General features: G+C 54.2%; 2 protein-coding genes across 5 annotated transcripts in view; both read left to right on the top strand.

The window, feature by feature from the left end:
• CCDC88C (coiled-coil domain containing 88C) overlaps positions 1–4,507 on the top strand; it is a 128,369-nt gene extending 123,862 nt beyond the window's left edge. The window contains 1 exon segment of the mRNA XM_053889704.1: positions 3,167–4,507. Coding sequence (XP_053745679.1) covers positions 3,167–4,186 — 1,020 coding nt within the window. The 3' untranslated portion in view covers positions 4,187–4,507.
• A 4,654-nt stretch (positions 4,508–9,161) lies between these two features.
• Positions 9,162–26,927, top strand: part of GPR68 (G protein-coupled receptor 68) — a 29,900-nt gene continuing 12,134 nt past the window's right edge. The window contains exons 1-2 of one of the 4 annotated variants that reach the window (XM_019462048.2): positions 15,043–15,226; positions 16,108–16,256. The gene's annotated coding sequence lies outside the window, so the exon portion shown is untranslated. Of the gene's footprint in view, positions 9,851–15,042; positions 15,227–16,107; positions 16,257–18,866; positions 19,417–25,796; positions 26,887–26,927 lie in introns of those variants that run through there. The other 3 variants (XM_019462046.2, XM_053889703.1, XM_019462051.2) reach the window with 3 other exon arrangements.

Raw genomic sequence — 26,927 nt, 5'->3', positions numbered from 1 at the left:
GAGGTTGGCAAATTGTTTCTGTAAAGGGCTCAATAGTAGATATCTTAGGCATTCTGGGCCATGCAGTCTCTATCGCAGCCTCTCAGCTCTGCCATTTTCGTAAGGACACAGCCTTAGATCTTCTGTCAGTGAATGGACATGGCTGTGTTCCAACAAAACTTACGGATATTGACATTTGAATTTCATTTAATTTTCACGTGTCACGTAAGGCTTTTCTTTTTAAAAATTTTTAAAAATGTAAAAACTCTCCTTAGCTCTTAAGTCGTACAAGAACATGTGGCCAACCGAGATTGACCTCCAGCTGTAGTTTGCTGGCCTGCATCCTGCAGCTCTGACCCCCAGACATCACTGGCGTTGGGGTGCCCTCCTCTATCACTTGCCAGTGTCTCTGTTTAACTTTCCTGAAGCTACACGTGTGCCTTTTACACACTCTGCCTGACTTCAGTCAAGTAAGCAGTTGGGTTACTGAACAGATAAAGTATACTTTCTTGCAAATGAGAACTTGTAAGGGTTTTTTTGTTTTTTGAGCATGCATGAGTGCACGCATGAGTGGGTTGGGGGCAGAAGGAGAGGGAGAAAGAATCAGAAGCAGGCTCCACACCCAGCATGGAGCCCAACGCAGGGCTCGATCTCATGACCCTGAGATCATGACCTGAGCCGAAATCAAGTCAGATTCTCAGCTGACTGAGCCACCCAGGTGCCCTGAGATCTTGTAAGGATTTTTAATGCTTCCATGATTCTGTCTCATTCCCCTTAACAGTGGAACTTTTTTAGCCACACGGTAAACTCTATGACCCACCTTATAGGCCATGGTGGAAACACTAAGTATTAGTTCAGCAGATACTTACTGAGCACCTACTACATGTTACACAGTGTGCATAGTGCCTGCTCTCGAAAATCAGAGCAAACCATTAATTGGCAAGCTTTTCTCATAGATTTGCTAGGTGCCGAGTCTTGTGGTTGGCACTGGAAGGAAATAGAAAACATGGCCCCTGCCGTCCCTTCATTTACGTTTCTGTCCGGCAAGCACTGGCTCTGTGCACTAGGACTTGGAGAAACCACACAGAAGCCCTGCTGCTTTCAGGAAGCTTATGGTCTGCCAAGTGGTTCCCAGATTCTCCTGGCGGCCTCGCCAGGACACAGGCTGCACCCTGGAGCTTCTGACTCCGTGGGTCTGAGGTGGGGGTCCCTGAGAATTTGCGTGTTTACTGGATTCCCAGAGGATGCTCTTGCTGTCAGCGTGTGTCCAGGCATCACACGCTGAGGAGCCAGATTCCACTTATCCGGTGGAATAAGTGAGAATGGTCCAGAAAGCAGGGGTGCCTGCAAATTGGAAGACTTTCCTTCTCGACCCTTTCTGACTATGTACCTACCGCAGTGAGTTTCCTTTCCTTTTGCAGATTTCGGGGGGTGGGTCCTGTTCAAGGGGCAGGGCCACTCCCCCCTTAGTTCAGACCTGTCCCTGGTAGTCCCTGTTCCTCACGCTCCATATCATCACCTGTCCCTTTTCAGCCTAAACAACCCCAAAATTATCTTACTGCAAAGTCCGTGTTGGAAGCCGATGTTTGGCCCTGGAGAGCCACCCTCACCTCTCTGCCTGCCTAGGGTGCACAACCCCTGCCCAACCCGTGCACCTGACCTCTCCCACCCTCCCTCGACCAGTCCGGAGAAGTCACAGTGTGCCCGTCCGTGCTTTCACCTCCCTGATGCCGGCAAGGGAGTGTCTCAAAATGGGCTCCCTGGGTGGCCAGAGAGGGTGGCCCCATGCGGGTGCGCATCACAGGATTAACCATGTGTAGGCAGCAGCTGGGGTCAGCCAGCAGTAGGTGTTAATCCTGGTCTGTGCTCTCCGGGTGTGGGACCTGTTAGACTCCTGGGGCTTCAACTTCCTTTCCTATCGAAGATTGTTTTAATCCAGCCTTAAACAGCCTTGCAGCGTTGCTCTTTCAAGAGTTCAGGGAGGTTTGGGTTTTCTTGGTGGTTAACTTGTGGTTCCTAGCACAGTGTCTGGCACTCAGGAAGCACTCGATAAATGGTTCCTATCCCTGCTAATGACTGAAGATCTTAGCGCGTGCTCAACCGAGATCTGTGGCTCCAAACTAGCATAAAACAGTAGGTTTTGGCTCTGTCAAGTTGAGCATCCAGATGTTTCCATGGGCCAGCAGTTTGTTGGCAGGTACAGATGGCTTCTGAGCTGCTGCCCCGTCCTGCAGACTGGCTCCCCCCACCCCCCAACAGCTCACAGAAGGCTAGGGTCAGACTGCCTCAGCCCTCAGTGCCTGACTCCCACCTGCCACGTGAATGCACTTCCTTGCCTGGTTTTGCAGTGTCCATCAGCCCGAGGAGGAACCGCCACTTGGCTCCTCCAGGCCATGAGGTGCTGACAGGAGGCTGAAGTTACTGAGCGGCATCATAGACCTGGGCCTCTGGTGACTCTGTTTGCCTACACAGTGGTGGCGAGAGGACACCAGTTCCCTGGCCCGGGGAAGCCCAGCCAGGGAGCGGTGGCTTGAGCGGAGCAGTCTGGCGGGCTGGGTCGTCACATGTCCCCCATTCCTGCCACCCTGTCCTACTAGGCAGCCTGCCGTTCTGGCTCCCACCCACCCCCGCTGTGCCTGCCTCTTATGTGGAGAGTGGTCTGAGTGGCAGTGAGGGTTCTGGCTTTGCAGGAGCTGGTCTTGTTCCCCTTCCTCTGTGGCTCCACACACAGAGCCCTTGCAACGTGTCTGAGCACAGTGGGCTGACCGGGAGAAGAAAAGTGCGGCCCTGCCGGTCGGCTTCCCTCGGCCCTGCGCAGTAGGAAAGCGAGAACAGATTGGAACAGTTGGCTGTGGTCGGGCTTTCAGCCCTGACCTTTCCAGAGACTGGATGAGCTTTGCGGGAAGTCCTTCCCGTGTCTGGAGGTCTTTTGTTTTTGTGAAGTTAGGGGGCTGCCAGAGTGGCGTCTGGGGTTCTCTCCCTGGTGGTCTGTGTATCGCCCCCTCCCCGTCTTGACCAGTGTGTGGGGGGCACGGGCGATGTTCTGCCTCAAAGAGGCCTAGCGGGGGCAGGAAGCCTCAGTCCTGGCCACCTGTGCTGCCCAGGGGACGTCCTGGGGTGGGGAGGGCCGTCGGAGCGCCTGTCGGGGCCTTGTGCCCACTTCTCACTCCTTCTCTCTTCCCCGTAGGACACTCCCAGCTGCCCGGATGACCTGCTAAGTGACTTCTTCAGAAAGGCCAGCGGTCTCCCGGCCATTGGAAGCCAGCCGGGGCCACCTGCCAGGAGAGAAGGGGCCAAGATGCCCACCAGCTTCGTGGCCCCTACCATCAAGATGCCTGTCAACACCCCTGAAGGGAAGTTGCTGAAGCCTGGACAGTACGTGAAGCCAAACTCCAGACCTGCCGAGGCCGAGGCCCCGCCCAGTGCCCCCCCAAGGCAGGCCCAGCCCCCCCAGAGCCTGTCACTGGGCAGACCCCGGCAGGCCACGATGCCCCCGACGTCCCACACACCGGCCGGCCGGAGTGCATCCCTGAGCCGTGCCTTTAGCCTGGCCTCGGCCGACCTTCTCCGGGCCAGTGGGCCAGAGGCTTGCAAACAGGAGGCCCCTCAGAAGCTAGGGGGTCCTGACACCTCAGGGGGCAGAGAAACAGGCAGTCACGTCCTGCAGAGCCCCACGCCCCCCACCTCCCACAGCCTGGCCCGGGAGCGGACCCCGCTTGCCGGAAAGACCTGCGGCAGCTCCGGTCAAGGCCCAGCCCCCCGCAGCCGGCCCCCGGACGTGAGGCGCTTCTCACTGGCTCCCCCAAAGGAGGAGAGGCTGGTCCCCCTGCAGCAGTCTGCCACGGCCCCGGCCATCACCTCCGGAGGTGGCAGTGCCTGTGGCAGCAGCTCCCAGCCCCAGCACTTTCCATCGGCTGCGGCCCCGGCTGCCAGGACCAAACCCCAGACGCCCCCCCACTCGGGGGAGGCGGCCACCATCGCCCCTGTCCGGGGCGCGCTCAGCCTCTCAGAGGGAGACGGGGTCCCGAGGCAAGGCCACGGCGAGGGCCTCCCTGCCAAGAGTCCGGGTAGGTCTCCCGACTTGGCTCCGCACACCAGCCGGGCCCCTGAGGACTTCAGCCGCGGAAGCAGCTTGAAGAGCACGCCGGCGTCCCCCGAGCCTGGTGGGGACCAGCAGACGGTGTGGTACGAGTACGGCTGCGTGTGACTCGTCCGGACCGGCGGCCCCTGAACCCTGAAACTACTGACTCCCCTTCTGGCGGTGACGGCCTTTGCTTCTGCCCCTGTGGTGCCAGGAAAGGACTTTAGAATGAGGATGGGGGTTCCTGTGCGTCTCTCCTGTTAATGAAAACACTGTGCCAAGCCCTGCGAGGGTTACACTCCCAGGTGTGTGTCTTCTGTAGCTTCCAGCACCTGAGAGCTTTTGAACAGATCCACACTTGACGGGGACACTCAGAATGCAGTGACAGAACCATTGAAGCAGACACTATTTGAGCATGTCCCGGTAGAACACTCATTTGCAACTCGTTGACCTCTCTTAAGGCACGGGCGTGTGTATGTGCGTGTGTGCACATACACTTTCACGTGGCCAAGCCCCCGCGGCTCTGGAAACTCCATTCCCTCTACCCAAAGCCGTTTGATCCTAGGAGAAGTCCAGACTGGCCAAACTACAAAGATCTTGAGGACCCCAGAATTAGGCTTGCTGCTGAAAATCAGGGGTGTCGCCATGCCATTCCTGGGGTCCCAGGCAATCCCCTTCTGCCCCAGGGCTAAGGTGGCCTTCTAGGCAGGTGGCAAGTGGCTTCAGGCTTTGGCCTACCCCCCCCCCCCCCATCCCCCTGCAGCCGGCTCCTGGGCTCTGCATGGTGGGCTCAGGGGCCACGGGGAGACCTGCCTTCCCTGACTCACTTCTCTACAAACACTGGATCTGCTGGGGCTGGGGGGCTGGGGGCAGAAAGAGGGCCCTGCCCCAGCCCCAACCAGCAAGTGCACATAGTGTACAGAGGGGAGGTGTGTGCAAGAGTGGGGTACAGCCTCTCCACTTCCCCAGTCTCAGATGAGATATTGATTTATTATTTCTGAATAACTTCTTGTGGTAGAAACCAAATTTCTTTTAATATATTACATATGTATGTACACGCCCCTGTGAGATATATGTCCTTTGAGGGGGAATCTATTTATGTTCCACTGGGAGTCCTTCTTTTCCATCAGGAATCTTAACCTGCTGCTTTTGTGTATTTGGTCAGATTCCTGACACGTTTTGTTTTCTGTTTAGTAAAGGTGCTCTTTCTGGGATATACTAAACTTGGTGATTTTTTTTTTTTTTTTAAGATTTTTTTTCTTTTGATTTAATCCGAGGAAAAAATGGGATTGTTAACAAGGTCAGTTTTAGGAGCGCTTTCGGTTGTGTATTGAATAGCCATTCATTCTGGAACACACGGACAGGATTGTAATAAAATGAGATGGCAGAGAACGGAGTCCTGGTTTTCTCACTGGACAGCCTTGGCATTATGGGACAGGCTGTCGGGGGCTCCCGGGGCTCCCTGCTTCACCTCCAAGAGCCTTCTCGGCCTCTGGAATCTACTCTTTGCCAACAGGTCAGAGAACAAGTTTTTCGTGCTTACTATACAGCTTTTTCCCAGACTTGTATTTTTTTTTCCTAGAGTTTATTTTGAGAGAGAGGGTGAGTGAGCAGGGGAGGGGCAGAGAGAGAGAGAGAGAGAGGAGACAGAATCCCAAGCAGGCTCCTCACTGTCAGCACAGAGCCGGATGCAAGGCTGGAACTCACAAACCGTGAGATCGTGACCTCAGCCGAAATCGAGAGTTGGATGCTTAACCGGCTGAGCCACCCAGACACCCCGTTTTGATGTGGGATTCAGCTCCAACTGGTCCTTTGGATTTTCCCAAGAGTACTCGACTAGGATCTGGAATTTAGATCTCCGGGACCTCAGATCAGATGCTTAAATAGGAGGGAGGGAGGATGGGAGGCATATACATATCCACACATGGTGAAGTCTTTCTTCAAATGGCTTTCTGTCTTGCTGCCTCGGTGTGTCTTTCCTCACCAAGCTTTTTTTAACGTTTATTTTTGAGAGAGCACAAGCAGGGGAGGGACAGAGTGAGAGGGGGACAGAAGTCCGAAGCAGGCTCTGTACCGACAGCAGAGAGCCTCATGAATGGCTTCAACCCACGAACCGCGCAATCACGACCTGAGCTCAAGTGATTGAGCCCCCCGTGTGCCCCCGGATTAAGAGTCTCCTGCCTCCTCTTCTGTCCTTTCGCCTGTCCTTTCGGAAGCTTGCAGCCTGTCCCATGTGACCGCTCAGTGGGGGGCTGCCATCCACAAGGCTCGGGCCAAACAGCAGCAGCCACCTCTCCGCTTCCTCCTGTGCAGACTTTGCCACCTGGCCACTTAGCACGTGAACCTCGCTTGGGATTCTCTGCTGTCTGGAACGGGTCTCCAGGGCTCATACTTGCCAGCCCCTCATTCATTCATAAAGGTGCCTTCAAAGTTAAGGTGCTAGGTCCCAGAGGCTGCCCCTTCTGGGCAGCCCCCCGGGGCTAGCCAAGGGCTGACTGCTGAGCTGTAGGCCTGAAGCCCCACCTGCTGTCAGATCCTCCTGCCTGGACCTGCAGGCCTCGCTCGACTCTTCCACCTGGCCACCCCCACCCCCACCCCCACCCCCACCCCTCTGGCTCCCTCGCTCATTCAAGGACCAGCTGTCCTGTTATCACAAAAACCAGAAGCCCGAGATGCAGGCTCGGCCCTTCCTCTCTCCGCACCCCACACGTTCTAGGTCACGTTCTGGACTGTGTCTGGAATCTGCACCCCCACCCTTGTCTTAGTTTTTCTCATCTCGGGTCACACACACACACACACACACCTGGCCCTGGGTTTGGGCAGTAGCTTGCCCAATAGACTGGCTGCCTCAAACAACTTAGCCCTCGTGGCACCTCTCAGGGCATTCACCCCCGGTGACCTTTCCTTTTGACCCATTCCCCTAAGTCTCTGCCTCCGCACTAGTCACACCCATGCCTTTGTGGACTGGGCCGCTCTACATGGCTCACTGAGGTGCACCCAGCCCTCTTACGGCTCCCTCCCCTCGCCCCAGACAAGCTCATACACATCCACGATTTTAATTACAGTCTGTTCCCAGAAGGCTCCAAACAGCTCCAGCCCCAGCCTCTCCTTGGAGCCTCCGGACCTGTGTTTCCAGCCTGGATGTCCCTCCAACTCAATGCTCAGCATACTGTTTACCACCTGCCCCCCCACCAAAGCCTCTTTGTGGTTCCCATCTCATCTTCTCTGTCCCCTAACCTCCAGATGATATTTGACACCCCCCTCCCTCTTCCCTGTGTCCTATCCATTACTTTATCAGCTGGTTCCAGCTCTGACACCTCGCTCACATACGCAGCCAATCCCAGGCAATGGTCCCCACCCCCGGGCAGTACCACAGGGTCCTGTTGCTAAGCCAGGCATCCCAGATCATGCCCTTCCTGAGCTCCAGGCACCTCCCTCTGCACTGGCCTGGGAGATATGGGACCTGGCGTCTGGGGAGCTGACTAGCAGTTGGCATTCGTGCGCACAGCTCCAGGGTGAGGTCTATACCTGGAAAGAGATTTGGAATCATCTCTGGGACAAGAGGGGCTCACCCTGGGTAGAACACTAAAGTGAGAAAGCACAGGACAAACCCTGGGAAGGATCTAGCCAGTGTAAAACATCCAGCCCAATGTTCATCAACCGAAGGAGAAGGAACATGTATACATCCATAAAATTTTATAAAGATGTGTAATAAAATTTACAAATAGTAAAATATATAATACTTTCTGCCTCAGAACCTGTACAGCCAATTGATTCTCCGAGAAAGCTCTCATCGATTTCTGCCACACTTGTGTATTTGTAGCCAGCCTGTGCTTGCAACGGACATCTGTCAGTATCATTCCAACAGGGATGTTGGTTGAAATTTCCCTTTATGTTAACCAGTACCATGAAAGCAAAACGAACCAGAAACGCATGGCAGAACTTCACTCCTTTGTGGATGACACGGGGACTACCTGGTCACGGAGGAGGTCTGAATGCAGGATGAGCAAGTTTCCCCCATTTTGTGCTGTCACATCATGGCTACAGACGGAGCACACTTTTTAAAACAATAGATGTACCGCCTTACATGCCATAAATATTCACCCAAGACATACTTTTAAGTTTACTCTGCACTATGAACATTTCTCTGCCATTTCCTTAAGTCTAGACACTGAGAAAAACATAAATCAAGCCCTGATTGGTAATATCTGCCAATTTCTGTGGTGTAAATATTCTCACCATGGCCGATTCCAAGCTGCCAACGTGGTGTCATTGACCACGGAGGTGGAAAGACATGTGTGGCACCTGTTACAGAGCATCACCTCCACACCGATAAAGTGGGTGTAAATAACCTCAAGAGTATGGGTACTGGTAAAATAATTAGGAAGCAGCAAGTTTTATGTATTTATTACCTTTGCTTTTAATATGCAGTATTTAGGGGTTGCCTGGGTGGTTTGGTCGGTTGAGCATCCGACTTTGGCTCAGGTCACGATCTCATGGTTGACAAGTTCGAGCCCCATGACGGACTCTGTGCTGACAGCCTGGAGCCTGCTTCCGATTCTGTATCTCCCTCTCTCTCTGCTCCTCCCCCACTCATGCTCTGTCTCAAAAATAAATAAACATTTAAAAAAAATACAGTATTTAATCAAAGGTTTACAGAAGTTAATTTTTTTTAATATTATTTATTTTTGAGAGAGAGAGACAGAATACGAGTGGGGGAGGAGCAGAGAGAGACGGAGACACAGAATCCAAAGCAGGCTCCAGGCTCTGAGCTGTCAGCACAGAGCCCCACGCGGGGCTAGAACCCATGAACCGTGAGATCATGACCTGAGCTGAAGTCCGATGCTTAAACCGGCTGAGCCACCCGGGTGGCCCTACTAAATTAACATAATTAAATTAATGTTAATTAAAATAAGTTAATTTTTAGTGATGACTTTATCAACTGGCTTGCAAAATTCCTGCACGCTCCTGGGAGCACCACCTTTTTAGAGATGGGCTGAAAAAGCAGAGACAGAATTGAGAACCGAAGAAGACCAAAGAAGAGGGAGGAAGCTGTGAAGAGCTGACCGCCTACTCCGTGTTGGTGTGGGTGGCGCACTGTTCTTCCTGCACAGGGCACAGGGAGCCATCGCTGGAGGCTGAAAGCTCGGACCCGGGCTTCTGGGTCTCCTCCCATCGCCCCTCCTTGCCCTTCTGCCCCAGGTAGAGGGAAAGAGTGGGCCCGAGGAAAGCTCACGACCTCTGCGTCTGTAAAATGGAGCAGTGAACGACGTGAAGTCAGGCAGGAGCCCCGGGCGCCGGGCAGGCCTGGCACGTGCTGGGGAGGGGTGAGGAGGGATCATGGCAGCGCTCAGACCCGTCCTCCCCTTTCCAGGCTTCTTGGCCCAGCCCACTGAGGTGAAGATTACGGGGGTCACCTGGCGCAGTGTGAGAGCTGGCAGAGGCAAAGCCGGCCACCTGCTCCCCAAATCCTCTCCTCCAAGAGACCCCCAATAAAGAGCCGGGAGGAAACCCCTGGGCCCCTCGGCGCTCCCCGCGGGAGAGCAATGGTTCTGGAAGCCGCACCCTCCCCGGATCCCTGGGGCGGCTGCTCGGCGCCCGCCGGGAGCCTCCGCCCCCTCCACCTCCTCCCGCGGCGAGGCGGCGCGCGAGCTGGAGCCGGTGCGCAGGGCCGCCCGCACCTCGTCCCCGGCCTGTCCCCGGCCCATCCCCGCCCGGTCCCCGCCGCCCGCGCGTCCCTCCGCTCCCGCCCGCCGCGATCCGGCCTCCTGCGCCCGGGACCCGAGAGAGGTGAGTGCGCCCCGGGGCAGCGCGGGGTTGGGCCGGGACGGCGGGGCAGGCAGCGCGCGGATGACGGCGGCCCGGCCCAGGGGAGCACGGACCTTCAGCAAGGCCGGCTCCCTGACATCTCCTGCGGCGGAAAATTCAAAATCCAGTCTCCAGATAAAGGCCTTAGCGGGGAGTGGAGGAGGAGGAGGAGGAGGAGAAGGGCTGGGAAGTAGGTCCGTGTCATCCCAAGGTCCACACTGATAGTGCTTTGGGGGCCCAGGGACCTATCAGGAGAAGGTGTGTCACGAGAGGGGGCGTTTGGGGGTGCAGAGGGCCGGAGGGGGCCGCCCTGCCCAGGGCCCCCGCGGTCCCCGCAGATTTCAAAAGTCCAACACCATCCAGGTCCCCGGGACACACACCCTGACCCTGCATAAGTGCAGCTAAGACCCAAGGAAGTGCGCCGTGGGCGGAGTCCAAGGACCCGGTACCAGACTGGAGACTTTCCTGATTGGGGGGGGGGGGGGCGGGGGGGCGGGGGGGCGGGGAGGAGGGGGCAAACTAACGTCTCCCGAGTGCCTGCTGGTGCCTGGTGCTTCTCCAGGAGCATCTCCACTGTCTGTCTCCGCTCTTCCCCCATCCATTCCCTATGGCCCATTCAGCAGCCCCACATGGAGGGAGCTGGTCCCCGCCCCCCTGCCAGTACAACTCACACTCTGGAGAGACAGATCCACCTTGTTTCTCTTTCCTGCCCCAAACGATCAGAATCTAAGGGGACACTCGCCACCAGCAATATGCCCTTGGACTAGTGAGAAATTCTTAAGCCCCCCACCATCAATACTCAAAGGACCCCTTCTGTAGCCACAGCATCATAAACACCAGTCACTGGGAGGAATTCCAGGATGCTCCTGCCCCCTTGTGGGTTTCAGTTTAGAAGTCACCTCTTCCAGGAAGGCCACCTTGACTGCTGTCCTCTTGATCAGATGCTCTGGGACCTTGGGCTCCCACAGTATGGCCCTCCTGCCCTTCATCCTGTGATCATAGCTGCTCTCAGAGTATTGTCATTGCCGTATCACTCCCAGCTTTCCCTCCTAAGTCAGTTTCAAAAACTCAGCCACTCTAGTTCCATGTTAGTATATACATAACATTTTTCTTGATTTTACTTTGGAAACTGGATTGCAGAACCTCTATTCAGGAAATAGAAACTTTTCTCTGTTGGTCATCTCTTCTCTCTGGCCAGCCCTCACTGGCCCGGATGGCCCCTGAGTGGCTCTTTCAGGGGCACAAGGCAAAAAGTTACCCAGAGGTCCCCTGAGCCTCCCCCTCGGTCCAGATCCCATGGGCATCTTGGCTCTAGCACCGTCTCCTCCTGCCCCTCACCCTGGTTCCTGCCCCACCAGCTGGCCCCCCGGGAGCTCAGCTCCTCCCCTCACATCCACTTAGCCACACAAGCCTGCATGACAAGTGGAGGACGGCATGCAGGCCACTCACTGTCCCCTGGCTGTCTCCTGCTCCTCTCCAGGCTTCTTTTCTTCCCGTCCAAAAAGGCACACTGAGCAGTTTACTGTGCCCCCTGCCTTAGCAGATGGACCCCAGGCTCCTCTCCTTGTAGCAGCCCCGCCCCCCTCCACGAGAATCCTCTTAGAGAATCTCAGCCTCTCAGTGGCCACCCAGTTTCCACTCGCTGTCCCCAGCACCGCACACAGCCCAGAATAGGATCTGGAAGTTCTAAGGAGTCAGGCCCATCGCTGCCCCGGGCACACACTGTGTGCCCCTCTTGGTGTTCAGCTGGACCCCAGTGGTCAACTCCGGGATAGGAGGGAGAACCCCTCACTGACTTACGGTTCCATCCACTTACGTACAGTTCTTTTTCAAAGGAAATTGTGTTCCGCTCGCAGAAGTGGAAAACCAGTACCCTCTGCCACAAAATGAAGGTAATTAAACCAATAAAAACAAGGAAAACCAAGAAGTGTTGTTAGACTTCAATGGGCACCTGTTGCCTGCATAGCACACCCGAGTCTAGCTCTCCAGGTTACAAAGCGAGATTAATAAGAATTAAAGAATTCAAGACACACTAACACCCAGCTGAGACTTTCTCCTTAGTGCAGGAAGACGAGCTAAGGGAGAATTAGCTAGAGGTGCCTGGTGGCTCAGCCAGTTAAGCATCTGACTCTTGATTTCAGTTCGGGTCATGATGTCACAGTTCGTGAGTTCAAGCCCTGATCATCGGGTTCTGCCCTGAGGGTGTGGATCCTGCTTGGGATTCTCTGCCTCTTTCTGTGTTCCTCTCCGTCTTGTGCTCTCTTTCTCTCTCTCAAAATAAATAAAACTTTTTTTTTTTAAAGAAAGAATTGGATAGTGAATAATAAAATATATGGCTAAACTACTCTCAGTCAGCACCTGCTGAGAGTACAGAGCACCACATAGAGCCTGAAGTGATACGGAACAAGCCTTCAGTTTACCTATCCTGGAAGGGCCACTTCCTCCAGGAAGCCCACCCAGATGTGCTTCCTTAACAAGCTGTACTCGTCCTGCTGTAAGGGTTGTTATATGCTTTACTATAATGGGATATTGGCTTCTACTCCCACTGTAAGTCCCATAAGAACCCCTGCCAGGTCTGTCTCAGTCACTTACTATCCAGGTATCTATCCCCCACAGGGCCTGGAGCACAAGCGCTGAATAGGAAGATGAATGAGTAATGATTGAATGACTGTGTTGACCTCCTTGACTTCGGTCCCCCTGGGCCTCTTCCCACAATGCCTTTCCTTCCTCCTCCTCCTCTTCCCTGTCCAAACCCCACACCTTTCATCCTTCAAGGCCCACCTGAGGGTCTAGATTTTCCAGGAGGCCTTTTCAACCCACTGAGCCCACCGGGATGTGTCCTGCCCTTTTGTATTCAATCCCTGGCAGTGCCTGTGCCCAGAGGAAATTCAGTTCCATGGTCCAAGGTGTTCCCCACACCTGCACGGGACAAGCAGAGTGGGTGACGTCACAGATGCTTCATGTCTACTGTGGAGTGAGTCAGCGTGGTTCTTCCCTCAGGGATGCAGCTGAGTCGGGTCTCGGCAGCTGTATGAGTTCCCTGCTGCTGCTGTAACAAATTACTACAAGCTTGGTGGCTTAAAACAACGCAAATTTAGTCTTGCAATCCTTGAGGTCAGAAATGGGTCTCATTTCCTTTTTCAGTTTCTAGAAACCTTGTAGAGGCTGCCTGCATTTCTTGGCTGGTGGTCAACTCCCATGTTCAAAACCAACAAGGGCTGGTTGCGTCTTTCCTACCTGTGGAAATTCCAGGATACTCTCCCCATCTTGAGATCCTTAAATTAATCACACCTGCCAAGTCCCTTTTGCCATAAAAGGGCAACACAGTCACAGGTTCCAGGGATCAGGACACGGACATCTTTGAGGAGGGGCATTATTCTGGCTGCCGTAATCGCTGTCCCTGGTGGTCAGAGGGCACTGTGGCTGGTGGTATAGTAATAATAATTGACATTTACTGAACACTTACTCGGGCCACAGACCGTTCTGAACGCATCACCCAGCACTCTGAGGTAGGTGCCATAGTTACCACCTTCACGGTACAGGTCAGGCACTGGGAGGTTAAATAACTTGGCAAGTGGCAGAGCTGGGATTTGAACCCACGCAGTCTGGCTCTGGTGCATCCTCCTGACCTTGGGGCTACACTCCCTCCCTGTCACCATTCTCACCTCCAAGATACCAGCCAGCAGCCTGCGAGAGGCCAGGCAAGGTCTGAAGCCCAACAACAGGAGAGGGAGAGTTTTCACCGAGATTTTCTGGGTGAGGCCCCATCTCTGGCCAGTCCCCTCCCATTTCAGCCCTCTCTCACCCCATTAGGGGTACCTAAGCCTATCTCGGGGAGCTGCAGGGAGCTTCCGATGGTTCTTTTTAGGGGCTCCAGGCAGGTGGCCCTGGAAAAGCTCCTGGGTGCCAAGTACCAGTCAAATTCACCTCTGCCCTCCCCCCACACCCCTCCCCCAGGCATACAAGCCCCATAGAAGGCAAGTCTTATACAACAAACCAAAGAAACGAAACCACATTTCCCCAGCTCGCCATTACAAAGAAGCCTGTATATCTGAGCCAGAGGAGAACACGGAAGCCTTCCACAGGCACTCGGTGAAGAGGGGTGCCCTAACATTTATTGAGCGCCCACTAGGGGCAGGCATATTTCCAAGAGTTTTATACTCAGTAACTCATTTAATACAACAACCCTATGAGGTACTGTTATTATCCCCATTTCACAGATAAGGCAACTGGGGCAGAGAGCGGTCATGTGACTGTTCAAGGTCACACAGCCAGTATGAAGATTCAGTCCATTCTCCATGAACAGGAGAACCAAGGCAGAGGCTGGTCAAGGCTGGCTGAACAGTCCCAGCCTGACTCCCTGTATTTCAGTTGGCCAAGCCCCTTTTGTGCCTTCCCAGCATAACCTGCCCTCTTTGCACTTGCTAGGCTGGGCCCCTGGTTTCTATGACAATATATTTCTTTTTTTTTTTTTAATTTTTAATGTTTATTTATCTTTGAGATACAGAAAGAGACAGAGCACAGGTCGTGGTGGCGGGGAGGGGCAGAGAGAGAGGAGACACAGAATCCGAAGCAGACTCCAGGCTCCGAGCTGTCAGCACAGAGCTCAATGCAGGGCTCAAACCCATGAACCATGAGATCAGGAACTGAGCTGAAGTCAGACACTCAACCGGGTGAGCCATTCAGGTGCCCCTGTGACAACACATTTCTTGAGAACACTTTTATATTTCATCCTCACACCAATCTTTTTTATCACCCCCATTTTATTTATTTATTTATTTATTTATTTATTTATTTATTTATTATTTAGAGTAAGCAGGGTTGGGGCAGAGGGAGAGAGGGGTAGAGAGAATCCCAAGCAGGCTCTGCACTGTCACAGAGCTTGATGCAGCCCCAGAACCCACAAACCATGAGATCATGACCTGAGCCGAAATCAAGAGTTGGATGCTTAACCAACTGAGCCACCTAGGCGTCCCATTGCCCCATTTAAAAAAAAACAAAAAAACAAAAAAACAAAAAAAAAACAGGCACAGGGAGGCCGCATAACTTGCCAGAGTTCTCCCAACTAGAAAGCAACAGGTTTGGGATTTGAACCCGGACATTCAGATGCTACCCCCTCTCCCAGCCCCCAAGCCTGAGCAAGCCCAGCCTGAAGGCCTCCGCCGGGAGTCTGTAGCCTGGCATGCGACATGGGTTCCCCAGCTCTCCAGATGTGTGTGCTTGCACTTCAGCTGGACTTGTGCTGTCTTCTCCACCAGCCTCAGAGTTTCCTGCCTTTGGGTGGCTCCATTAGTCACACTCCGTCTGAGAGCCTGGGGATTGTCTGAGTGGGAGCGGAAACAACGTCGTATTAATCAGGTCAGTCTGATTAATCAGTTCAGGCCCGAGCCTGCCGGAGTGTGGTTGATGCCAGAAAAGATAATTCGCAGAAAAACCAGCTTCTTGCTGCTTGAAACTGTCCTGGCAGGAGCATGACTCCGCAGTGACAAACATTTCTCAAAAGGAGAGTCACACATACCCAAGTGAATAGCCAGGAAGCTCACAGCCACAGGCAGCACAGGGCAGGGGAATCTGCAAGAGGCAGCCATGTGCTATTGACATAGCAGAGTGAGGAAGCAGGGACTCCTTCAGGGGATAAAGACAGATTTCCTCTGAGGCTGGCCAGCTGTGCTCATTGGAAGAACGAACTGGAAAAACAGTAATTTTTTTAAAGTAGATAATCTGTGCACATTCTAAATATGCGCATATTCTTCCATTAGTGTGAGTTTGCAGTGAAGACGCATCTGGCCTGTGCACTTTTGTGTCACTCAGGGTCTTGGCAGGAAGCGGACGCAAGGTCAAGCAGGGTGACCGAGGAGAGGTTAATACAGGGGACGGTTTTTAATGATGTGGGGATAGAGTTAAGGGAACCAGCGCAGGAGTCTGCAGCACCCTGGGCCTGGCGTCGTCACTGCCCCAGGCTGGAGGGGGCAGAGGAAGAGCAGAGTAGGACAGGGACTCCGGCAGGAGCTAAAAGGAAGCAGCCAACCTGAAGCTACCCTGGCAGGGGGATAAATACTCCCTCCTCCTCACTCTCTTGCCATCTTCTGATCCCAGTTAGTGCTTCCCATTGGCCAAACCCAACAGAAGCCAGAGGGCAAGGGAGGCCGGTGATCCGATCCAGGGAGCAGGATGGAGACGGGTGGACAGTGGATCTGGATGGGCCGATAAAAAGTCCTCGGCACTTTTCTGGCCCTCAGGAAACGATCCCTTTCAACCATCCCATCAGCTGCCATTTCCGGGCCCTTCAGCGGCCTCCCTAACCCAGACACTGGGAAAATGCAAATGCCGAGACCGAAATCCCATGAGAGACTGGAAAAGAAATGGACGTGAACGTCACTTATGCCAGGTATGGAGAAATTCTGACCACGTCTCCGGAGTCCAGCCCATTGTGGGAGATGATTGCTGTGGGCAAGGAAGATGGTTATTAGCGCGGTGTCTCAGATCAGCATTCCATGGGCCGTAATTTGCCATTCCCTGGGACCAGGAAGGTTCTGGAAAACAATGCATGCTTCATTTTAACATGGTGAGCTGTAGGTTGTTTGCAAGGCCAGTGCCAGGTTTTGTTTACAAAACAACAAATTCTACTGCTCCTGCCAATGACTGGGCAGCTTGACATCAAGAAAGGGCAGAAGTCGAGCCAGAAGGTGACGTTGCAGGCAGGGCGACGAATCTCTTTGCTTCCCCAAATCTAGCATCTTCTTAGGGAGAGCACAGCCAGAGATGCCAACCCCATCTTCCACAGGCCGATTCTGGATCTTTCAGTGAGTAGTATAGGTGCCATGCTGTTCGGTCTCTAAAGACTAAAGCATGAATCCAAACAGAGCTTTGCTTTAATCGAAGAGTATTTATCCTCGTGAGAGGTTCTGTGTTTGGAGATCTGTAAGCAGAGACTGTGTGCTAGAAAAAGGCAGGGAGAGAGGGCCACCAGACACTGCCACACCGTTCCAACTCCAGGGGACACCATCCGGTCGGTTCCAGTGTGTATGGGCCCCCCGGAACCGTGCGTCGTGGCAGCCCGGACAGGATTCCCTTGGTAATAACCTTTCCACATGGCATGCGCGGTTTGTACCCCTGGAAGCCAGAATCCTGCATCTGGCAACTGACGATGGGCTTTAGAACACCCCACTCCTTTCCTGGGGGACGGGACACGATTGCTGCAAGAACAGCTTCCCTTAAGACTCTCTCAAGTCCTGCTTCAGACACTCAGAACCGAGTGGCCTCAGGTAATTCACTGAATCTCAGCTTCCTGATCTGTAAATTGGAGAGAATAAAACTACTTGGAATTCAAAGAGAGCAGCGTGCATAGGCACTAAGGACAGTAAGCATTCAAAAGACAAGAGCCGTGTAGAAGAGGGTATTGGGAGGAGACAATAATAACAGCTAACATCTACCGAACCCTAATATCTGCTGGGTGTCGAGCTAAGGGCTTTGCCTGATTTAATTGTGAAATCGTTTCAACCCCCTTTTGAAGGGGTGTCCCCATTTCGCACGTGAAGAGCTAGGCACAGAGAGGTTAAGGGACTTCTCCAAGGTCACCCTACTGATAGGTAGCAGAGCTAGGACTCTAATTCAGACACTGGTTTTGGAAGGCAAACTTTTTTTTAAAATTTATTTATTTATTTTGAGAGAGAGAGAGAGAGAGTGCACGCACACGCACGCGTGGGGAACAGGCAGAGAGAGAGAGAGAGAGACAGAATCCCAAGCAGGCTCCGCAATATCAGATGTGAGACTCGATCTCACTAACCGGGAAATCATGACCTGAGCCGAAATCAAGAGTCAGACACCTAACCCACTGAGCCGCCCAGGGTGCCCCTGGAAGGCATACTCTTTAACAAGTACTCTCAGCCTGGCAACTTTTGAAAAGCATATGTGCATTTTTATGGCCTGAATAGTTAATCCAGAAAACTCCATGTGTGAAGATGTTGCAAGAAGGAGGAAGATGTCGCACCAGGGGCCCCATCCAGCCTCTGCTTCCCCTGCCTTTCCTGCTGAGGTGTCCTCTGCCCTCTTGTTCACTGTCCATCTCCCTCCAGAGACTCCCCTAGGGGCCAGGTCACAAAGTGAGCAGCTTTGAGCCACCCAGAGGGGTTAGCAGAAGGTGAGATATCTCTCCATCTCTTTACGTCCCCTGCCCGCTCTCTGACTGCCCTCAGTCCTAACCCCTGACCGCCGGTCCTAATGACCAATGGCACAAGTCTGCAGACTCCCGCAGTGACCATTCCCAGACACTCAGTTCACAAATAGGAATGGGGTGCCGTCCTCTGAGCCAGGCGCTGGGCCGGGAGTGAGAGTCCTACAGAGAGACGTCTGTGCGCCAATGACCCCCGTGGACGGTGCAAAAGACGCTGAGAAGGGGTCAGGGGAGCAGAGCACAAATTGCCTGGAACAGTTGTCAAGGCCTGGTAGCAGAAGTGACTTCTGGGTCTTAAAACTGGGGCTGGAGTTCAGAAGATGGGGACAGGAGTTCTTGTGGGTGGAGGGGGACACAGGAGTTGATGTGAAGGAGCAGAGGTGCTGAGGGAACAGCTAAGGCTGGCTTGGCACAGACTGCTGGCTCTGGGCTCACCTGCCTGAGTTTGAAACCCACTGCCTCCACTTATTACCCGTGTGACCTTGGGCTCATTACTTGACCTTTCTGTCCCTTATTCCCCCATGTGCAAAATGGGGGCGATAATACTATGTACCTAATAGGGTCATCTAAGCCCTTGGCACAATACCACAAGCCCTGGCTGCTGTTTTTGCTGTTATCCCTGAGCCCGAGGGGCAGAGGGGGAGACTGACTGCCTCCTCGACTTCCCTCCTTGACCTCCACAGCAGGAGGTCTGTGTTGTGACTCAGGCACACTCAGGCCCTGGGAAGCACCAGCACCGGAATCCAGGAAGCAGCAAACCTAAGTGCAGACTCCTGGAGGGGGGCGCCCCGCTGAGGTCAGGGGAGGTGCCAGGGGAGGTGCCGAGAGGCGCAGGGCGGCAACGCGGTACCGCATTTGCTGAGCGGCTACCGATGTGCTGGCGCTGAGGATAAGGACCCGCAAAGTACAGGAAGGTCGCTTCATGGACTCTTCTCTCAGCTTCCCCAGGGATGTGGCTGGAGAAGGAACCTTGTCCTTCTGCAGCCAAGACCAGTCTGGCCCACCCTGGCCACCCAGAGTCTGTTCCGGGGACACGGTTGTAGTGGGTGGGGAGTGCTGTGCCTCTAGGACAGGTCTGAGCCACTGCGGTTCCTCCTGGCAGGCGCCTAGCCTGTGGCCTGCGGTCAGAAAGGCTGGGTAAGGACCCGGCAGGGCTGGGTGTGCCCGACCGTCAGGAGCGGGAAAGGGGGAGAGGATAGAGGAAATCAGGGCACAACGAGGAGGAGGAGGGCCCGGCCAGGAAGTGGACCCGCCAGTGTTCCCAGACCACCCCTGCCAGCAGTGCCCACCCTGCTTGCTGGGCGTCGGCCCTAGGAGGGGGCGCCGACAACGCGCGGGGTGACTGCGACCCACACGCGGGCCCTTCACCGCGCAGGTAGGTCCCCCACCCCCGTTGCGCCCCCCCCCCCCCCCCCCCCGCAGCTGGGCCTCTTCCTCTCGCCAAGGTCGTGGCGTCCCTGGCGCGCCCGCAAACTGCTTGCGGACAGCGGCCGCGTCCTGGGCACTGGCAGCCAGTTCCCCGCCTTCGCCGAAGCGGCCCCACGAGCGCGCGATGACGCTTCGGGCCACCTGTGCGTGCGCGGAGCGCAGCCACCAAGCGTGGGAGCGACCTCGTGTGCGCGGGGGATGGGGGAGCGGGGGGCAGAGCGCGGGGCGGGCACGTGCGGGAGCGGCCGGGTGTGCGCGCGCCGGGCGGGGCGGAGGCGCCCAAGTGCGGGCGCGCCCTGGGCGAGCAGTACCGGCAGACGCGGCTGCGGCCAGGCCCCGCCTGGCCTGGTGTCTGCCCCTGAGCGCCGGCGCGTCCCGGCCCCCCTCCGCGGTAGAGTGTCTCCTCCCGCGGTAGCTGCCTGGGTTAGCAGCCACCCCCTCGGCTGGCTCTGTGGCCACCTGGTAATTAACACACACACACACACACACACACACACACACACACACACACACAGCTAACCCTTCTTTTCCCAGAGCTCGGCAGCACAGGGGACCCAAGATTCAGCGTGGGCCAGGCTTTCCCTTCCTTCCCCCAGGCCTGCGCGGTGTCTTTTACGTGAAGGGCAGGTGTCCGGCACAGGGAAAGCTTGTCTGCGATTGGCCGAAGGAGCGCCCGGTTGAGGTTGGCAAGGCCACCTGCCTGGCAATCCGTGGGCCCGGGTACTCCTCAAGCTGGAGAACAGTGACGCGTTGGCCAAAAGGCACAGGAAGACACTTTGGGATTCAAGAGGAGAAAAAGAGGAGGGAGCACTGATTTGGAGCCAGAGGCAGGTCACTTCCTGTGGCTGGGCCCCTGTCAAATGGAAATAACTACTTTAGTGAGGACAAAAGAGATGTGAGAATGTTACAGATCTGAGATGGTGAGATTGTGTTGTTCTCCCCGCAGGTAAGCTTCCAAAGAGAGGATGGTGGAAAAAGGATTCCTAAGCTTAACAGGGGATGCCGGGCTGGAACAGTGTGGATGCTATAATGAGAGCTCAGTTCCAGAGCGAGATGACGGGAGTGCAAATCTCAGCTCTTACTCTTAGGAGAGCGATCACCTTAGCAAATCAGCTACCCTCTTTTTAAGCCTCCGTGTGATTTTCTACGAAATGGGCATGATAGTTGAGCCTACTCCCTAGGGTGTTACGAGATCATACTGGAGAAGATCTCGCCTTGAAAGCCTTGCAGAGCCCCTGAGTGTTAGCTAGGAGTCTTATTATTACCGTCAGGTTGCACCCTTCTGGGTACAGCGCACACACCATAGGGAGAGAAGACTCAGGGAAACGGTAGAAAGCGGGTTTTATCTTTCCTAGCTGGCCGGTCTCAAACAAGATACCTTACCTCTCTGAGCTTTAGTATGTCGTGGGAAAAATGGAGATTATTATATCCACCTCACAAAGTTGTTATAAAAGTTAAAATAACCATATGAGTGAAACCAGCACATGATAAGCCCTCACCTGATTTTGGAGAAAAAGAATACTTGTGTTCCAGTTTTTACTGCTGCCTAACACACCAGTTTAAAGATAATGGTTTAAAATAACAGTACTCAGCTATTTTGCTCAGGAAGCTGTGATTTGGGCAGGGTTTGGTGGGCGTGGCTTATCTCTGCTCCTTATTGCGTCAGCTGATACGGCCGAGCTGGCGCCAGAGAATCTTCTTCTGAGATCACACACTTGTGTGATCCTGGCTGCCAGCTGGGACTGGGGCTAGGGTCTTGGTTCCTCTCAATGGGGCCACTCCAAGAGGCTGCTTGGGCCTCCCCATGACATGGCGCCCAGGTTTCAAGAGCAACTCTCCCAAGTGATAGGAAATGGGGGTTTATAGTCTCTTCAGCCGTGGACTCAGAAACCAGCACAGTGTGTTTCCACTTCATTCTACTGACCATGTAGCCACAGAGACCACCACCATTCAAGGGGGAGGGGACTTAGACTCCATCTCTCAATGAAAAAAGCATCAAACGATTTCCAACTATCTTGACTGTACCACAACTTGAAAGTCTTTTTTTAATTTTTTCTGGGTGCCATGGTGACAAATTAATTCATCCTCGCAAAGGAGAAGACCAGCAGAGATCCAGATATCCATAACGAGGGCCTTATCACAGAGCCTGTTTCGGTCACGGTCACTTTCTTGGGGCCTGGTTCCGGAATGAGGGAGCAGGCCTCCTATACAGTGGCTTCTCTAGGATCTGTTTCCCTGGGAACCTCTCTGCTAGCCCCTTGTCTTTAAAACCGGAGGGAGAAGCCAGGCAGGGGATAATTTGGACTCAGAAAAGTAGATTCTAGCAGGTGGCCCAGGCTGAGTATAATGAACATCTATGTAGCGCTCAGTTCCCTGGAGAAATCTGTTTGTTTTTCACGAGGGTTGCTGCTTGGGTGCTTGGGGAGTGACTGTTGTCCTACATTATTAGGTTATTAACTGATGGGTTGGAGCCCCGGGGGGTGGGGAGGCAGGAGGCCAGAGAGGGCAGCAGGCCCTAGGAGTCGCCATGGCAACCTTCAGGTCTGTGGTTTTGTGCTTTGGCTCCAAGCAGGAAGGATGTCCCAGACGGCTGAGACCTTCTCAGAAAGACCACAGACTCTCCAAAGAGAGACCAACGTCTCTCTTTCGGCAGTAGGTTTCCACCGTGATGCATTCTCACACGTGGCCACCCACCAGTGTCTTCAGAGTCGAAACCAACCCTCTTCCTGTGGCCTGCCCCAGTCTCTTAGCTCCTGACTTCAATTTCAGCCACACTGGGCTGCAGAAAGAAACGGATTTTAGATTCATTTATTCATTCAAGCATTCAACACATTTCTGTTGTGCGTTTATTTTGGGCCAAACCACCTTCTCCCTAAGAGAGAACAGAACAGACCCGGCTCCTCCTTCCGCACGGGCTTACTGTCTGGAGGTGGAGGTGGGCATTAGCACATAATCATACAGATTCCCATGCACTGCATTGATAGTTACTAGAATACAATGAATTTATTTTTTAAATATTTTATTTATATGGTTTTTTTAATTTTGGAAAAAGAGTGCAAATGGGGGAGAGGGGCAGAAAGAGAGGGAATGAATCTTTTTCTTTCTTTGTGTGTGTGGTGTGTGTGTGTGTGTGTGAGAGAGAGAGAGAGAGGAGAGGGCGCAAGTGAGTGAGGGGCAGAGAGAGAGAGAGAGAGAAGCAGGGCTTGCTCGAAGCCGGGCATGTGTTCACCTGAAGCGGGGGTTGAGCTCACCCAGTACAGCACTTGGACTCATGAACCGTGAGATGGTGACCTGAGATGAAGTCAGATGCTTAACCGACTAAGCCCCCCAGGGGCCCAAAAATACAGTGGATTTAGACTTGACTTGAATCCCGGCTCTGCCAGCCCTGTGACCCTTGGTGTGTTCGGTGGTAAAGCCGGGATGATAATATTTACCTCCCAGGGTTGCTGCAAGGCATCAGCAAGGCATGTTGTGGGATACACAGAGCCTCGCACGTAGCGGTAACTCTGAGTATGTAAGCACCCACCCGGTGTCCCCTCGTCCGGTGCCTGTTTGTCATTTGGAACTCATTGTCCTCCTTCTTTCTGTATGGAGAGCCCCGGTCCCAGCTCCCTGGCAGTCACAGTCCTCCAGCTGGCCAAGGAAGGATGAAAAGAACCCAAGGAGGGATGTGTGCAGCACATTAAGCTGGGCCTGAAAGCCGTGGTTCTCGGACTTTGGCGTGTGTCAGAAAAACCCAGAGGTATTGCTCAAAGTGCCGCCTCTTGGACCTCATCCCTCAGTGATTCTCAATCAGTGACCCAGGGCAGGGCCTGGGAATACTGATGCAGGTTTGCTGGAGCTCCCCGGGGAAACGGGATTGGGCCTGAAAGACTAGGGAGCAGAGGCCGGGAAGTGGGTGGGCCCTGTGTTGGGACTCAGAGCGAGGGTGATGGGCCTTCTCCCTTCCTTCACACTTCGGCCACCTCTGCCCACCTCACCCGCCCCCCCCCCCCCTTCTCTCAGGGCACCAGCTCAAAGCCCATCCGCACCCAGAGGCTCTATCCCAACTCACCACAGATGGCTCCACGTCTCACAGATGGCTCCATCATTCACGCCAACATTCCAGAAGCACTGCTCTATAGGGTTTTAGATAAGTGCGATGTGGTGGTGTGGTCAGCAGAGATAATGACCCTCAAATGATGTCCAGTTCATAGTCCCTGGAGACAGTGAGTATGTTACCTTACACGGCAAAGGGAGATTAATTAAGATAGCAGGTAGAATCAAGGTTGCTAATGGGCTGACCTTTAAATAAGGAGACTGTCCTGGATTATCCAGGTGGGCCCAGGATGATCGCAAGGGTCTTTAAAAATGGAGGAGGGGAGCAGCAGGGTCAGAGTCAGAGAAGAAGATGTGAGGCTGGGAGCAGAGGCCGCGGTGACGCAGTGCGACACGAACTCAACCCGCCACTGCTGGCTTGGAAAACGAAAGCCAAGGGATGCTGGAAGCCTCTAGAAGCTGGAAAAGGCAAAGAAATGGATTTCCCCTAGACCTTCCGGAAGAAATGCAGGCCTGCCAACACCAGTGAAACCAATGTCAGACTTCTGACCACTAGACTCTAAGACAAGAAATTTGTGTTGTCTTAAGCCACTAAGTGGGTGGTACTTTGTTCTGGCAGCAACAGGAAATTCATACAGTGGTCAAGAGTCATTGGTGCCAAACAGCTCTACTCTTTCCCAGCTATGCGACTCGGGGCGAGTTGCTGGCATGCTGGGTCTCCGTGGACCGAGACAGGGATAACCCTGGCTCACAAGGTTGGTGCCAGCATTAACACAGGAAGCATCTGAGAAGTGCTCATCCCAGGTACTAAGCACATGCTTCCACGATGGCAAGGACTATGCTCTTTGGCCCTATGTTGCCTCTACTTCTTCTCTGACCCCACCAGGGCCGTGGTGCCAGGTGCTCTGGAAGGTTCTCTGCTGGTTCTTTTCCTTGGTCCTTGGAGCCATCCTTACTTCACACCTGGCCACCTTTGAACCTGCAACAATATCGCACCATGTGTTAGCTCCCCTGATGTAAGCCTGTGCTTACAGCCTTGCTTACAGCCTGTGCCGCTGATATAGAAGGCCTGGGGAAGGCCAAGGCTGGCCTTCAAGACACAAGTCAGCAAAGGTCCCTGGTGTCAAACAGCCGATGGCTCATGATAAGACACTGGTACTTGTCAGAGCCCCCGGGGAGCCTCCGAGGTCGTTACCCCAGCCAGCCCCAAATCGGGAGAGTAGCCATGGGGATAAGGTAGTGCACCATAAAAAAATACCTCACCAAGTTGGCCTGCCCACCCTTCACCCTTTCTAGGGGAAAGCGGACCATGGGGCAGGACCTTCTAGCCTGTCACTTCCATCATCACCATCCTCATCACCCCTGGATCCTCACTAACATGGAGGACGTACTGAGTGCCAGGCTGAACCTCATCTCCTTTGGTTCTCACAGAAGGCCAGTGGTCACAGGGTATGCGATTTCTCAAGGTCACATAGCCAGACAGTGGCAGCCCGGGGATCTAACCTGCACAGTCTGGTCCAGAGCCTCTGCTCTTAACCTTCATCCCGTGCCCATGGCATTGCTGCCATGTGCTGGACGGCTTGCATGGTGCCACCAGCTCAGGGCAGACTCTGAAGTCCTCCCTATGATGAGTCTCAGGCTGTCTGGATTCTAAGAGCCAGGGGTGCCCGAGAGCCTTCTTGCCTATGGTCCTGTTGCCCTCAAAATAGCCTCCAGAGTGGCTCAGAAAAGTCCGCCAGCCCCTCAGAGCCAAGGTTGTTGGAGGAGATGTTTATGCTGGGGGCAGACAGGTCTTCCCAGGGCTCAGTCCAACCTTCTGGGGCTGCCATTCTACTGGGGGCCTACAGGGCTTCCTGTCTGCTGTCACTGAGGGCTGAGAGATGGGGACAGTGAATTCAGGTGGCAGGCGTGGTCCAGTTTATGTCCTGTGGCTTTTCAGGATGGAAGGAGACACTGAGGTGGCCCCTAGCAGCCCCTATGAGGTCACCGTACCCCACAGAGCTCAGGCATTCTGGCCCTTCACTAAACTCCCCGTTCTGCTCAGCTGCAGCTCTAAGATACTATCACTTTGGGCTTAAGGACAGAAGTCTGAATGCAAGGAGGCAGTCCGGGGGCTTCTCTTGAGGCTGTGTTTTTATTACAAACTCATTACTTTGTACTTAGTTACAGGTTTATTTAGTGAGGTTTGGGCGACTCGAGGTTATGGGGCCCCTAGGGCCCCTCAGGCCCCTGCTTGATGCTTTGTGTTATCACGCTTTCTAGGCCTTCTTTCCTGTTTTAGGTTCAAGACAAAATCCTGGCAGCAAAGGAGAACACAGCACGGGCTCCTTTTTCTCTTACTGAGTGGGTGTCTCCGAGGATGTGGGCTCAGCTGACTTGAGTAAAACTAAAGCGCCACCCGCCCCCTGTGTGTGCGTGTCCTATTAGGCTGGGCCCCCCTGCAGAAGGAGCCAGAGACATTCTCTCTGGCCTGCGTGTCCACCGGGTGGTCAGGCATTCACCACTAAGTCAACCCTGCCCTCCTCACCCACGCATTCCTTCCTGTGACATCAGGAAACGCCAGCCACGCTTCCGCGGCTCCGGAAGAACATCTGTGTCGAGAAGCATTTGCTCGGAGGGCCCGGGCCCAACCCAGGGGGATTTGTTTTTCCTGAGACCCCTACCGAAACGGTCCCCCCAAAAGACTACAGCGATTCACCCTCTGGAGAGGACGAGTCCCACAGATCACCCAACGGGGCAGGGAGAACGCACTTTCTCAATGACCCCCATGCGTGGCGGACGTTGGCTTTGTGGCCCCAGCAACGTGTCCCATGATGCAGCTTCCAAGGAGAGTTCTTCAAAGGGAGGAGGCTATGCCAAGACAGCATGACGTCTGAAGTCGCCAGCGTGTTCTGAGAAAATCACGGCTCTGTCATTTAGCTGTAAGGCCCCGGTTTAGAGCCTTTGCCCTTCTGTGTCTGAGTGTCCCCATCTGTAAGATGAGGGGGCTGGGCTGCATAACCTCCAGGGGGGGTCTTCCAATCCCGCTGTGCTGAGCAAGCTTAGTAAATGCTCCTGAGAGACAGAAGACCCCGTGAAACCAGAGCCCTGTGCTTGCTCTCTGCTCTGGGCCGTGCTATTTTAAAACATCGATGCTTGCCTTCTTCATAGCCCGGAACCTTCCCCGTTGCCCTGGCTCTATCAGTCTGCAGAACAGGATCCAACTTGCCTCCACCACCACATCAGTGCTTCTCCACCTGGCCGCCCACTGGAATTGTCCTGAGATCTTTGAAAAACATTGGTGCTGGCATCTCACCGCCAGAAAGGGTGATTTAATTCATCTGAGGCGGGGCGTGGGCATTAGTATTAATTTTTATAAGTCCCCCGGGTATGTTCTTAGGTGAGTTGCGACCCACTGACCCAGATGTTGGTTGTTTGCCG

The sequence above is a fragment of the Panthera pardus genome, unplaced genomic scaffold, assembly GCF_024362965.1.
Source record: "Panthera pardus isolate Hobbes unplaced genomic scaffold, ASM2436296v1 HiC_scaffold_24, whole genome shotgun sequence".
Classification (NCBI taxonomy): domain Eukaryota; kingdom Metazoa; phylum Chordata; class Mammalia; order Carnivora; family Felidae; genus Panthera; species Panthera pardus.
Note: the sequence above shows the minus strand (reverse complement) of the source record. Positions and strands in the feature narration are given on the sequence as shown.